Source organism: Aethalodelphis obliquidens, unplaced genomic scaffold (genome assembly GCF_003676395.1).
Source record: "Aethalodelphis obliquidens isolate GAN/ISIS:26980383/991018 unplaced genomic scaffold, ASM367639v1 scaffold7, whole genome shotgun sequence".
Classification (NCBI taxonomy): domain Eukaryota; kingdom Metazoa; phylum Chordata; class Mammalia; order Artiodactyla; family Delphinidae; genus Aethalodelphis; species Aethalodelphis obliquidens.
The window spans coordinates 2,400,787-2,415,754 of record NW_020837951.1 but is presented as its reverse complement, the minus strand read 5'-3'; the positions used below and the strand labels follow the sequence as shown (position 1 = coordinate 2,415,754).

The 14,968-nt window shown below is 58.9% G+C and overlaps 1 protein-coding gene across 10 annotated transcripts in view; it reads left to right on the top strand.

Annotated features, from left to right (window-relative positions):
• The window catches only part of VAV2 (vav guanine nucleotide exchange factor 2), a 177,865-nt gene that overhangs the window by 28,360 nt on the left and 134,537 nt on the right, over positions 1-14,968 (top strand). For all 10 annotated transcript variants that reach the window (XR_003432407.1, XM_027104325.1, XM_027104324.1 and 7 more), the window contains exon 2: positions 11,616-11,732. Coding sequence is in view for 9 of the 10 variants with exons in the window: in XM_027104325.1 (XP_026960126.1) it covers positions 11,616-11,732 (117 nt within the window). In the remaining variant the exon portion in view is untranslated. The remainder of the gene's footprint in view (positions 1-11,615; positions 11,733-14,968) is intronic.

Below are 14,968 nucleotides of genomic sequence, written 5' to 3'. Positions count from 1 at the left end.
GTGTGGTGAGCCTAGAGCTGGGGTCATGGCGGGGCGGAGTTCCCAGGGAGGGTGTGGCAGTGGGAGGGTTCAGGATTTGAACCTAGATCTCTCTGCCTGAAAGCTGGCTGGACCTGCCAAGACCCCTCCCCCCGCCCCAATTTAGGGGGTCCGAAGCTGGAGCTAAGCCCCATGATATTCAGAGAAGCAGCAAGGAGGTGGGTCTGGGGCCCAGCACAGCCACTTCTGACTTCCCCATCCGGCTGGGAGTCTCTCTGGGGCCCTTGACCCCCAAAGAGCCCTGGGTTGGCCCTGGGGATCCAAACCACATTTACTGAGGGCCCCAGGGTGCCAGGTCCAGGATCCAGGGACTCCCAGCCAGGCGGGGCCGTTGGGGAACTTGTAAGGGGCAGGAATGGTCGCGAGCTGGGACGACCGGTGGAAGAAACCAGGATTTTTGCTTCTGTTTCTCATCAAAACCCTCTTCACTCATTCATCCATCCATCCATCCATCCATCCATCCATCCATCCATCCATCCATCCCACAGACCTTTGCTGAGGGCCTGCGCGTGTGGCATTGTCTGTTGTGTTGAGGCCAGGCAGCGGGCGGTTCATGAAAGGCGCCTCCCACCAGCTGGAGCCTCAGGCTGCTGTAGCATTGCAGACTGGGTGCTGGCATCAGCAGAGGTTCCTTCTCTCCCAGCTCCGGAGGCCAGATATCTGAAATGAGGTGTTGCAGGGCCATGCTCCCCCACCCCCTTCCGGAGGCTCTGCGGGAGGGTCCTTCCCACCTCCCTCAGCTCCTGGTGGTCCAGGCATCCCTGGCTGTGGCCGCCTCACTGCTGTCCCTGCTCTGGCCTCACCTGGCCTCTCCTCTCCTCCCCGCGTCTCTCCTCTGTCTGTCTCTTATAAGGACACTCGTCATTGGACATAGGGCCCACCCTGATTCAGGATGGTCTCAAGATCCTTAATTACATCTGTTAAGACCTTTTTTTCCAGGGCATCATGGACGTGCTTTTGGGGACTATCTTTCAAGCCACTACACTTGGCAAACAGCTTTCTCAAGCTTCAGCCGCCTTATCTGTAAAAAGGGGGGTAGTGTCTGTGCTCCGACCATCCTGTTAATGTCCGCAGGGCTGACCTGCCTCTGGAGTCGGACTGGGAAAGAGGAGCTTGGAGGCGTGTGGAGAAGGATGCTCTGATGTTGACCTTGAGGCCACTTTCAGGCAGGAAGTAGAGATGGAGACACTGAAGTGGCAGAGACAAGGGGCGATTTCACAGGGCTTGTGGGCCAGCGTTAACGGCCTGGCTCGGGGCCGCAGGAGGGTGCTGGGGTGGTGGTAGGGGGCACTGTGTCAGGCAGCGGCCGAGCTAATCTCTCCTAGCCGCGCCCGCCTGGAGGACTGGAGCAGCAAGAGAGCGGGATTGAACCCTCTGGCTCAAGCGAAGATGGTCGCACATAGAAACACTAGAAAAGCAATTTCCTGCCGGCTTTGTAGAAAACCTTTGCTTTGACCCTGACCTTGAAGTCTTGATAAGGCGGGCTACGTTTTATCCTCCCCCCCCCCCCCCCCCGGCTCAAACAGGCCTTAGCTGGAGCAGCGGATCTTTTGAGGACTGCTGGGAACAGTTTCCATCCAGGTATCGGGAGGAAGTCACAGATTATTCTTTCCTTGGGCAGCCGAGGGCTCAGAGGAGTTCTTGCTGCACTCCTGTGTGTTCCCTGAGCCCGGGGCTTGCGGCAGGGCCTGGCGCACAGTAGGTGCCTGTTAAGTGTCTGCTGACTACGGACAGAGTTGAGGATGAGCTCCCCAGCTACCCCCGCCCCTCCTCTTCTGCTCAGACTTCCAACCTAGTGTTTTTCCAGGATGGGTTTTCCTGGTGAGTTTCCCCTCAAGTGTTGATGAGGACGTGCTCCGAGATCAGGGTGGGGGAGTGATGGCTTTGCATCTGTCACCAGCTTGGTCCAGCCTGACTGCCAGTGCGTCTCCCTCCGGCTGGAGCTTGACCTCCTAACCTTTCAGAACCTGCTTCCCGTGGCTCAGCTGAGCCCCTCCCCATTTCACTGGAAGCCCCCCTCCGGGGCGTGGTGAGCAGGACCCCCCACGCAGCTGGGACCCACGGTGGAAGGCTGTGCGGAGGGAGCGGGCTGACTGAGCACAGCAGGGCCGGGAGCCCCAGAGGTGCCAGGTGTCAGCGTTGTGTGTGCAGTATCCGCCTTCTCATGGGCCAAAGGGGGAAGGGAGTGGCCGGGTGGGAGGCCAAGGCCCACGCCCATTGCTCCCGGAAGTGGCCAGAGGGCGCTGGAAATGGGTCAGGGCATTCTTGCGGGAGAAGGGTCCGGGCTCAGGGGTCAGGAAGCTTGCTGAGGCCGGACTTGGGGTCTGCCTTAGAGGCACCCCCTCTTCCAGCACCTAGGAGGCAGACTGCGTTTTGAATCACATGGTCACGGCGGGAGGGTAATGTCCCGGGGAAGGGGAGGGGCCAGCATCACTGGGGAGCCCCTTCCTCCCAGGAAAGCTGGGATCAGGCAGAGAGGCACCAGCTCACGGAGATCAGTGCAGCTGTTGCCACCACAGCGGGTTGGCCCCGTCCTCCTCCGATGTCATTCCCAGAGGGGCTTCCCCTGCCCATGGCTTTGCGGGGGGCGGGGGGGGGTCCCTTGTGGGAGGTGTCTTGCTTCGTGGCCCAGGCTGGACCAGACCACATGGGTCGGAGCTGGCCCTCCCCTCGCTGGGGGTTGAACCGGGCGGACCCCAAGCCATGAAACGGGCACGCGTGATAGCTCGTGAGTCGGGTAGAAGAATGTGCAGACCGTGGACATACAGAGCTCCGTGGAGGGCTTCCCTGGTGGCGCAGTGGTTGAGAGTCCGCCTGCCGATGCAGGGGACATGGGTTCGTGCCCTGGTCCGGGAAGATCCCACATGCCGCGGAGCGGCTGGGCCCGTGAGCCATGGCCACTGAGCCTGCACGTCCGGAGCCTGTGCTCCGCAACGGGAGAGGCCCGCGTACCGCAAATAAATAAATAAATAAATAAATAAATAAAGAGCTCTGTGGAGCACCTGGCACAGGCCCAGCAGCTGATGGATTATCTGTTACTGGAGAAAGTAGAATTCCATCCGATGCTCTTTCAGCACCAATGAGTGTTAGACTTCAAGCCAGACGGGTGACTCGGTCCTTTCTGGACAAAAATCTAGCGGCTGTGGGGTAAGCCACTCGACGCGACGGCGAGGGGCGGGCACAGCGGTGGGCCTGATGCCGCCGTCGCACGTGGCCTGCCTGTGATGTGGGGCGAAGCCAGCCCCTGGAGGACCTCAGTGCACAAAGAAAACCCCCTCCGCTCCCTGCAGCGGGCCCTGCACAGAGGCCGCTGGGGTTCATCCGTCAGCCTGCTGGCGCCCACGTGAGCCCCTGTCTCCTGGTGCGTCTGCAGCTGAGGAAACGGCCTGAGTGGAGGAAGTGCTCCTGTTAAATTGTCCAGACATAATCGAGTCCCTGACGCTCCTCAGTAAATGCCTGGCTGGGCCTGTGCGTTCCCTGCCTGGAGCAGCGGGTGAGCTGGAGGTGCACCGGCCTCTCCCCCTGGAGTCAGTGTTGGGGGCGGTCACGGAGGCTCGGCCCCCGACGGTGTGGGAACTGGGGCTGTGGAGTTGGAAGGACTGATTCCAATCCCAGATCCCGATCTCCCAAGCCTGGTTCCTTCTCTGTAAGATGGGTGATAAGTGATCCCTCCCTGCCGGAGGTGTCATTGGGCTTAGCAATTGGTGGACCCTACCTGGCTGGTGCACAGAGGCCCGAGGATGGTACTGATGGGTGCGGGAGTGAGTGGTCATGGCCAACCCCAAATTCCACCTGTCCCTTTATTTTTGGAAGAGATGCTTGTGAAAGGGAGGGCTCCCACCCTGCAGCTGCAGCCGTCCAGGGGCCCCAGATGCCTGTAAAGCCATCATGGAATCCCTGCTGCTTGGGGGAAAAGCGGGGCCATTTCAGAGATGTCAGTCAATGCTCTGTAGGCGGTCATCTGTTCATTCATTCACTAGACATTGAACCCTGGCTGTGGGTCATTGCCCAGGGTATTTGGGACCCAGGGGGAGAAGAGGGTCTTGGCCCCGACCCCCCATGGAATATCTGGCCAGCTTGTCACCTCCAGGCCCCCTGTTTATTCACCCCAAGGGCCCCAAATTTCAAAGATCCGTTCCAGTAAGCTGCTTCTATTAGATAGTAATGAAGTCATTTAAGATGTTTTTTGGAATGAACGTGGCATAAATAAAACAAGAAATTAATTCCTTTTCCCATTTTTTATTGATCAGAGACCTCGTCGTCAGCCGCCCGTCAGGCTGAGCAGCTCGGCTCCGGGCGGGGGCGGGGGGTCAGCATCGCTCTAGCTGCAGCAAAGCGACTTGTCATCGTGACGTGCAGTTTTAGTGCCGCTTGTTGAAATATTTCAAGAAACTCAGTGCTGTCCGTGGGCACTTTTTGGCGCCTGTGTTGTAGAGCGTGAACTTCAGATGTGGAGACCCCCGCCTTGCAGAAAGATGCAGGGGTTTTCAAACAAAGCTCCCGTTCTCGAGATACCTGGGTAGCTGGCATGCCCGGGTCCCTCTCCGGGGGTCCAGGGGTCTGTCTTACGGCTGGGGGGTGCCAGGAGGATGCTCTTCAACTCGCTGTTGTCCCGCTGCTGTGGCCGTGAGCAGAGAGCCTCAGACACGTCATGTCCTGGAGGCCTTGGTTCCTCCCCTGGCCCCTGAGCATCAGCTTTGAGGAGTTAGGCTGGTAAGCTTAGAGGCCGGCAGAGGTGTGGACGAAGGGCCAGCTCCGTCTGGGGTGCGGCCACTCCTCAGTTCCGGCTGACTGTGTCCAGGAGGGAGTGCAGATCACAGGGCCCTGGAGGGGCCGTCGGGGCCAGACCCCACCTCCCCCCTTGCAGGGCATGATGGCCCAGGGAAGCTCTGGGCACAGGGACTTTGGGAGGTCCCAGTGTCAACTGTCCCTTCGTAAAGCAGTTTTCTTGAGTGAGGGGCCCAGCATTGTAGGAGTCAGTGGGCAGGGCTTCCCCATTTTACAGATGGGAAAACTGAGGCGGGAGAAGATAGGGCCGTTGAGTTGGAGCAGGCACAGCCCAGCAGCCAGGCCAGGGTCTGGGCTGGAATGTGCGTCTGTGCCTTCCTGCCCTGCCCTGGAGACCCTGGGGGTGGTGGGACTGTGTGGTGGAGTGGGTGGGCTGAGGATGCCAGCCAGAGTGCCCAGAGGAGCTTTGCGTGTCGGGGACCACATGCGGGGGGTGGGGGGTGCGGAGGGGAGGAATGTTGGCAGGGATGTGGGCCCCAATCACTTCTGGGAGCTGAAGGCTGCTGGCCTCCTGACTTAGCCTGGGGGCAGCCAAAGGGACTTCTTCCCCTGGGACAAGCCCTGTGAGAGGCAAGAGGGCACCAGGAGAGGTCACCCCTCCTTTTGCCAAATCTCTGAACCTTGGTTTCCACACCTGCAAACTAGGGCTCAAAGTGAAAGTCCATCGTAGGGACGGATCGAATGCAGACCTGAAAGCAGAAGGTCTCAGTAAACAATGAAGTGGGGCGTGCTGGCCGGCTCCTGCGTGTGCAGCAGTCCCTCCAAATTCCCCCACCCACTGGCCGATTCGTGAGCCACGATTTCTGTGTGTGGAGCCTGCCTGTCAGGTCCAAAGGCTGGGCTCCCACCTTCATTCAGTGTCTCCCCATCACCCCGGCCAGACTTAATTTTCCTGCAAGTATTATTTTCTTTTTAAAAAAAAATCTTATTGACTCCCTGCTCAGAAACCTATAAACTATGAAGAGTCTGGCCTTGGAGGTTAAACGGACCCAGATCTGTTCCCAGCTCTGTCACGTCCTTGCTAGTGACCTTGGGCAGGCTAGGGAACCTCTTGGGACCTCAGTTTCTTCGTCAGTGAATTAGGAATCGCTGTAATGACTCTGGGATGCTGTGAGCAGCCCATCTCTTAGCCCAGAGCCTGGTGCCATGGAAACCCTTGCTACATGGGAGCTTTGGAGATTCTTACGAGCCAGTGTGAGATGCCTGGGATCCCCCGACCCCAGTCTAGCCCCTCACTGTAGCAGTGAGACTTGCCAGGCACACACGGTGGGGGAGGGGGGTCGGAACCAGGAGCCAGGTATGCACAGAGGGGTGAGTCACATCCCACAGAGCCCAGTGTCCGGGGCCGGGCGCCTCCCTCATGGCCCAGCACAGCTCCCTGGGGGCTCCAAGGGGCAGGGCAGCCAGCCAGGCCTTGAACACACAGACCCCGCCCCTTTCCCTTATCCTGGGCTTTGACAGGGCTTCCCCTCCCCCCTTCAGGCAGGGGCCTGTCGTCATCATCCCAGCCGCACTGTTTCTGGCAGGAACTTGGACCCACCCGTGGTCTAGCTGCCCTGAGCCTCACTTTGTCCATCTGTGGAATGGGGTGCACAGCTCAGGGGGCCGTCGCAGGCGGTAGTAGGTTTGTCACTGGAGCAGGACTGCAAGCAGCCGTTGTTACCTCCCTCCCTCGCCCTGTGGGCGGTTCCCTGGCCACCTGCATTCAAACCACAAATCCCGGGCTCCCTGCTGCCATGTGACCTCACGCAAGTGGCTTCAGCACCCTGTGCCTCAGTTCCCCCTTTTGCACCAGCCTCTCAGTGCTGAGTTGCGTGAGCAGTGGACGTGAGCTCTGGGGGCCCTGTCCCAGTACTGCCTGGGGGACAGCAAGCCTGGGCGGGGGTGTAACAGGAGGGGCCCTCGTGGCCTGAAGGCTGCCCGCCCAGTGGGGAAGGGCCTCTGTGTCTCCTCCACAGGGTGGGGCTGTCCCTGGCGGTGTCTCCATGATCAGTGGGTTGACCACTAGGAGGCCGTAGTGGAGCCGCTTGAGCCTGGCCAGGAAGTCCCCCCCCCCCGCCCCCGCCCCTCGAGGGTGCACGGGGGCCACGAGGCTCAGACACGGCCCCTGGCTCTCAGGACCCTGCTCTGCCTATCACGTCCAGGATCCCCGCGCTGGGGCCTGGGAACAGCTAAGTGACAGGTGACAGTGAGCAGCAGGCCTGGGCTGTCCTGTCCGGCTGTGCCTGGGGAGGTGGGCGGCGGCCCGTGGAGCCTGTGCCCTCACGCTAATCTGATTTCAGCCTGATCAGGTCGGAGGAGGCTGAAAAGGGCCTGGGACTAGAGGACATAGGCGGTCCCGCCTCTCGGCACAGTGGCCAAGCCTCAATGAGGGATTGCTTGGACCTCCCCCGCACCCCCCCCGCCCCATGTCTGGGGCTGGGGGAGCCCTCGCCCCACAGGATGCCCTCAACCAATACAACGGCGCTGCCTCCGGTCTGGGCCACTTGTCAAGGGGCCAGGTTTCCCGGGACAGACCCTTACTGTGGCCAGAGGGCCCCGCCAGCCGAGGAGACAGAAGAATGCCACTTACCCCTGAAGCCACAGGGACACGGCCGGCTGTCAGGCCTTCTCTGGCCACAAGACAAGGGTGGGCAACTTCTGGCTTCACGCTGGCCGCTGCCCCCGCCCACTGTCACCCAGCCTGTGGCTGAGACGTGCCTGCAGCCGCTTCAGCCCTGGTCCCCTCACCCTCACCCCTCAGGAGTCTCTGTCCCAGAATCAGAAGCCGATTCTGCTGGGAGTGAGGGACCACGTGGCTCTGATTGGCCAGGCTCCGACGACACACCCTCCCAGCCCAGGGGTGGAGGGGAAGGAGGGGACTGGAGGAGGTGAGTCTCTGGGCCTCACTTCCCCTAATTGTACAATGAGGGAGACGGTGACCATATCCCTTATTCAAACGGGGCCACGTATGGGAGTGAAAGGGATGCTGTTGGTAAGCACACCGGACAAGGGGGACCCAGGACTCAGGGCATCCTGGAGGTAGGCCCCATCCTCTCAAAGGGCCGTCACCGCTCTGGAAGCACACGTGGGTTCAACTCTTCGCTTGGCCACCTTCTAATCTGGAGCCAAAGTTCTCTGCTGCCTGGACGTCAGTTACCTTACCTGTGAAATGGGGTGAATTCCTGGAGGGAGGGCAGAGGCTGCAGCGCGGCGCCAGGCGCACAGGCACCCGTGGACCGCTGCCGGCCCGGGTGCTTTCTCCCAGTCCTGCCGTGCCCCTTGCCCTGCGGTCCGAGCCTGTCTGTGCCAGCCTGGGGTGGGCCCAGACCACACAGGGAGCGGTTCTGGAAGGTGAGGGGCCCGAGTGGCCACATTGGGGGTGGGGCCAGGCTGGGCAGACACTGTGCCCACGGGTCGCCTGCCCCGCCTGAGCCCCCAAGGGAAGCCTGGCCTTGCCGGCTGCCATTATGGTTAGGAGCTGTGTAATTAACTCTAAAACTGGGAGGCCGAGGAGGAATTAAAATAGAGGTTTAGTGGAAATCAGAGACAAGTGGTGCAGAAAAGGCTGGAGCCGGCTGGACGCCGCAGCCGGGCCTGCAGGGTGGGCGGGAAGAGGGTCTGGAGCTGCAGGGCTGAGGGGGCCGGCGCAGCTCTGGTTCAGGCCCCTTCTCCGGGTGGGGGGCGGGGGTGGGTTGAAACAGCTGAAGTCACGGTTCTGGGCGTCTGCGATCCAGGTGGCCGCAGGGTGGGCTGTCTCTTGGGGTCTTGGTGGAAGAGTGTGTCCCGGCCCCTCCCCCAGTTCCTGGTGGGTCCTGGGCTCCCGGGAGCATCACCTTAGTCTCCACTTCCGTCGTCACGTGGCCTCCTCCCTGTGGGTCTGTTTTGTGAATTAAAATTTACCATTGGGCCTTCCCTGGCGGTCCGGTGGTTAAGGTGCCGCGCTTGCAATGCAGGGGGCGCGGGTTCGATCCCTGGTTGGGGAACGAAGATCCCACGTGCCGCGGGGCGGGGTGCGGCCAAAACCACAAATCTACCCTCTTCTTCTGGGGGTCCATTGTGTGTGTTATGCTTCACAATAAAACAGGTTAACACCAATAACAGACAAACAAATTTACCTTTTTAACCGTTTTTAAGTGTACAATTCAGTGGCATTGAGTACATTGACAATGCTGTGTAACAGGCAGAACTTGTTCATCTTCCCAAAGTGAAACTCTGTCCCCATTAAACACTAACTCCCCAGCCTCCGCCCTCTTTCTGTCTCCATGGATTTACTTATCCTAGGTCCCCGCATGTCAGGGAAATCCTACAGTATTTGTCTTTTTGTGTTTGTGTTTCTTCAAAAATGTCCGGTCAAGGAAGACAAAGACTGGAGTGTTTTAGGTCCACACGTTCAAACCAGTAGCTGTAGCCGGTTTTGCTATTAAATTTAAATTCATTAGAATACAGTTACATTAAAAGTGCAGTTGTTGGGCTTCCCTGGTGGCTCAGCGGTTAAGAATCCGCCTGCCGATGCAGGGGACACGGGTTTGAGCCCTGGTCCGGGAAGATCCCACATGCGGCGGAGCACCTAAGCCCGCGAGCCACAACTACTGAGCTCACGTGCCACAACTACTGAGCCCATGCGCCACGAGCCCATGCTCCGCAACAAGAGAAGCCACCGCAACGAGAGGCCCGCGCACCGCAACGAAGAGTAGCCCCTGCTTGCCGCAGCTAGAGAAAGCCTGCGCGCAGCGACAAAGACCCAACGCAGCCAAAAATAATGAATAAATTCATTTTAAAACAAAGTGCAGTTGTTCAGCTGGACTGGCCACATCTCAAGCGCTCAGCGGGCACGTGTGCCTGATGCTGCCCTACTGGACGGTGCACACAGGACATTTCCATCCTTCCAGAAAGTTCTGTTGGAGAAAGCTCTTCTAGGTTCATGGAGACAAAAGGGACGTGATGACTAAAATCGTGTGTGGGACGAGATTGGATGCTGGGCCAGAATATTTTTTTTTTCTATCAGGACGTTTTGATTGTCCTTTATCTTTATCTATTGAAGAAATGTGAGTCCTGTCTCTAGTTGAGGTAAGGTGTGGGACCTACGTTAATTGCCTGATTTTGACATTGGTGCTGGGATTGTGGAGGGGGTGTTCTTGTTCTCAGGAAATACACGCTCAGATGTTTGGGGGAAGGGGGTCACGTCTGCATTTTACTCTCAGGTGTTCAGGAAAAATACACACACACACAGACATACACAGATACACAGATACACACTGATACACAGATACACACACATATATACACAAACACACAGATACACACAGATAAATACAGAGATACAAACACAGATACATCCTGATACACAAAGATAAATGCAGAGAGATACACACCCAGATCCACACACCCAGATACCCACACACACAGACAGAGAATAGTTAATATACTACAAGCATGTAAGCCGGGGTCTTCTCTGACAGTGACCAGCTCCAGCCAGGAGGCAGGAGTGGCCCGATGAGGGGGGTGCTCCCCAGCCGGGGGTGATGCCCACTGGGTGCAGCTGGGTGGGGAGATTCGCATCTCTGCTGGGGCGCCGTGTGCCCTGTGGGCGTTCTCAGCCTGCGTAGCTTCTGATTCTGACCCATCCTTCATCTAAGTCTGTCTGTTCGTCTGAATTTCCAGTGAGGAGTCCAGGCTCTCTGCAGGTCTCTTGAAGTTGAGCTGTTGGGCCCTTAGTGAGTGGTTACCATGCGGACAGCTGGTCTGAACCCTGGGTTAGCGTTCAGCTGTGTGCACCGTGGTCCTCACCTCGTGGACGCCCACGCCGAACTGGACTGGGTGGGCTGATGGCTCCCACCTACCTGATGCCCAGTCTGTGCCGTCAGGGTGTATAGTTAAGCCAGCCAGGCACGTCCTGTTAGGGAACCAGACCTCAGGAGCCGAAGCCACTCTCCCCTGGTCCCGCCAGAGTCATTGGACAGGATTCGAACCCAGGGCGCTGTGACTGCAAGGTCTGCGCTCCAGGCTACCTTGCCTGCTGCCCCCAAGTCTTTACCAGCTTTTTCCACGGGGACTGAAGCTGACGACCCTGTTTGGCCCCTCACCGCATGCCTCCGTTGTGTTGCCAAGCCCACTGCAAGCTGGGAGCTCAGATTCTGGGTTACTGGGTGGAGGAGGTACTGTGGATGCTGATTTGGGAGATATATATATTTTTTTGCGGTACGCGGGCCTCTCACTGTCGTGGCCTCTCCCGTCGCGGAGCACAGGCTCCGGACGCGCAGCCTCAGCGGCCATGGCTCACGGGCCCAGCCACTCCGTGGCATGTGGGATCTTCCTGGACCGGGGCGCGAACCCGCGTCCCCCGCATCGGCAGGCGGACTCTCAACCACTGCGCCACCAGGGAAGCCCCTGATCTGGGATTTTGGTGCTGGCCTTTGTGCTCCCAGTGGCCCCCTGCCTGTCTGGCATGTGCTGCTCCAGGGGTCCCCATGGCTGCTGTAGGGCTTTGTCATGTGTAAAGTAACGGGGGCTGCGTCTGTGTGGGGAAGGCAGTGTGCACTTGTGTGAGTGCCCGCTCTGTGCCCGCTGACTGAAAAGCAGCGTATTTTGTGCCAGCCGTGATTGTCGGAGTTGAAACGTGTGGATCCCTGGGTAGGGGCACGGGGCAGATGGCCAGGAATGGCCAGGGCCAGTGGGACGGCCGTGCTGTCTTCTCCAAGCAGGGAAGCGCTGGTCCAGGTCGGCGCACGGAGGCAGAGTTTGCAGCTGTTAGCGTTACTGCCCGTACGGACCGTGCAGGCTGAGTAATTTTCTCTTCTCTCCTCTAGTTCCTGTGTTTGAAGAACATTCGCACCTTCCTTAAAGTCTGCCACGACAAATTTGGACTCAGGAACAGCGAGCTGTTTGACCCCTTCGACCTCTTTGATGTCCGAGACTTTGGGAAGGTGAGTGGCCTCTTTCCGGGATGGGCCCCTCCACACAGAGCCCAGTGGGCAGGTGCAGGCCTGGCTGTGTTACTAACAGGAGGGGGTGCATCGGGGGCTGGGGCAGCGGGACGGCCCCTCCCGCCTCTCAGGCTGCTCAGGGTGAAGTCAGGCATCCTGAATCCAGGAGGATGGGGGGAAAGCCGGGCCTGGACGAGGCCAGTACTGGGGATGCAGCCCTGGCCCTGCCTTTCTAGCTGAGCGACCCTAAGCATTTACTTCCTGCCCCGAGTCTCCCATTCTTTGTGGGAGAAAGGGCACCGGCTCCGTGGGTCAGCTGAGGTGATGCAGGTACCGCTTTTACTGTGGCGCTCCGAGAAGGGAGCCGTCAAGGTTATCCTGAAACAAGCAGGGCCGTCTGGCTCTGAGCAGGTGTCGGGCAAGGCGGGGGTGGGATTATCTGAACTCCCTGGTCCCTGGAGGTGATTCCCTAGGTCCGTGGCAGATAACCCGGGAAGTGTCCCCGTGTTCTCAGAAAGTGTCCCTGGCAGCTGTCTGGGAGTCCTGCTGGCACAGGTGAGGGGAACCTGAGGCCGGGCAGGTAGGTGCAAAAGGCCAGGTGAGGGTATGGCTCATTGTGGCTTCCTGGTGAGCCTGTGTTCAGAGTGTCAAAGCAGGGTGTCACGTCATCTGGAAGCCAACAGTTCCAAGGTCCCTCATTTGAAAAGATGGGGTCAGGACGTGATACCTTGTTGATGGCTCGGGGGCCGAGGGCTTGAATCAGGCCTGGCTCTTTGCCGCCCTGTGGCCCAGCTGTTCCTGAGTTCCTGCGTGCTCTTGGAGGGCCCCTCCCTCTGCTGCCGGCCCAGGACTACCCGGGGCCATTTCCACCTGCTGATGGGAAATATCAGAGATATTTATTGCCTGCTTTATCTGAGGACCGTTATCGTAAGGGACCTGGTGTTTGCGGACAAGTTCTGTGAATACATGATTTATGAAACGCGAGGGGAGTTTTGTATTTGCACTTGCAAATGCTGAGGAGTCAGTTCCAAGAAGAGCCCTTATTTGAAGTGCTGTAAAGTGTCAAATTAGCATCAATGACTAGGCGTTTCCCATAAGCCACCTGGACCTGACGGTCCTCTTTAGTTCTGAAATTCTCTAGAAACGAGGTTCCAGGACCTGTTCAAGAGCCTGTCTCTTAGTGTCAGCACCCAGCTCTTAGCGGTTTCTCTTCTTCTCTTAAATGACTCACCCAAGTCCCTCTGGCTGTAGGGCAGTTGCCCGGGACTCTGAGGCCCCCTTCTTCCCCTCTGCCTGGGGGCATGTCTGCTGGGGCTCGGAGCTTGCATGGAGCTGTGCTGGTGTCCTTTCCCATAAGCGGGCTTTTCTCAGTTTTCACAGTCTTGCTTTGTAGATGGCTTAGAACCTCTCACCTGTTCTTATTTCTCCTTGTGACCAGCAGTGCCCTGGGCAGGGGAGAAGCCAGTGGCTCTGGACTTTGGGGAACGGCCTTTGGAACACACACACACACACACACACACACACGGACACACACACAAACACTCATACACACAACTGGTATTTAAAATAATTGCATAGAGGAAAAGACAGGATCAGCCCTGGCCAAACCCATTTCTTGGCCAGCTGTGACACACAGAGCGCCCGGCCTGTAGTAGGTGCTCAGTACTTTACTTGAGCCGAGTGCAGTCATGTAACACGTACATAAATTTGGATTCAACTCTCGTCACGTGACCTGCCAACCATGGCCGAACACTGTGAAAGGGGGCACCCCTTATGGTCATCAGCGGTTCCAGTGGGGTGGTTTGGCCGGCGGGGCGTGCCAGCTGCCTGCAGAGGGGCCGCTCGGGGCAAGCCAGGAGTGGGCAGGGGATCTCGACTGTGAGTCACGCTGTGGGGGCCGGGAATGCAACGCAGGAGCCGAGGGGCCTGGGCTCAGCCTCACGTCCTGCAGGGAGACCCGAGGCTCTGGGAAGGGCAGGGCTGCCCTGGTTCCGTTCCTGCCCTTCACGTCGACTCCGACAGACCTGGTTCACAACCTGGGTCCACTTACTGGCAGTGACTCTGACCCACCTCGGTTTGCCAAGGACCGCGTGGGCCGGGGAGCCCTCTGCCTGGTGCCCGGTCCGTAGTAGGTGCTCATTAAACGGCGGTGCCGCCCCCGGGTTTGGTGACCAGCACAGGTTGGTGGCAGCTTGCCCTCTCGTAGTTTCTCTGCATCGTTTTATTCGCGCAGACTTCCGGAGCCCAGCCTGGCCCTCCCACCGTCCTCCCCGTGTCCATCTGACAGCATCCACGTACTGCTCTCCCCCTTCCCCGCCTAGTTTTCTGAGCGCGGTAAACCCGCGGGCAGCAGCCCGAGCTGAGTTTGACGTGGGGCCAGCAGAGGCTGGGGCGCCGAGAGGAGCTTCTCCCCATGTGGGAGCCACTGACCAGAGCCTGCTTTGCTCGGCTCGTCCCCCCGACGTCCGGGGACAGGATCCCCTGGAAAGCACGCACGTAAGCAAGACCCCGGCTCCTCCCCGCTGCACCGCTGCCTGCCCTGGTCCCGTTTGGGGACTGTCCCCGCCCCAGGGCAGTTGTGGATGGGCAGGCAGAGCTGGGGCTCCAGACTGCAGGACGGGAGCAGGTCTGGGGAGGTCAGGCCCCTCACTCAGGTGTGACTTCCTGGGATGGGCTTGGGAAGGCCGTCACCATGTGAGAGTTGGCTCTGAGCGCAGAGACAGCAGACACTCGCCCAGGTTCCCACGGGCCAGATTCGCCTTTTGCCCTCCAGGAGCCCCATCCAGTGGGGACGCCCAGGCTAGTCCAGATGTACCTGGTGGTGCTCAGTGATGTCAGACCATGAAGATGTGGCGCTTGTTCTGCTGTCCCCCGACTGCCACCGCCAGCCCGGCGCGGGCAGAAGGATCGATCAGTAGGGTCGAGTCCAATCTCTGCCGACCGGAATTGCCTGGAGCCCGTGTTGAGAGTGACACTGAGGCCGATTCTTGCCTGGTTGGGAAAGGGCTTGGGGGTGGCTGTGGTCTCTTATGGGGGTGGGTGGGGGCAGGGATTTAAGGTTTCTTTTGCACTTTTTGCCTGGGTGTCCTCCACTTACATAGGATTCAGGAGCAGAGAGGATCCTTATGGGATAGCTGGCTAGTTAGTCTTAGGCTGGCTTAGAAATTTCCAGGTCTTTTTTTTTTTCTTTGCTATTACTGAAGGAGGCTTATAGCATTCAGGTCCTGTCTGGGTTC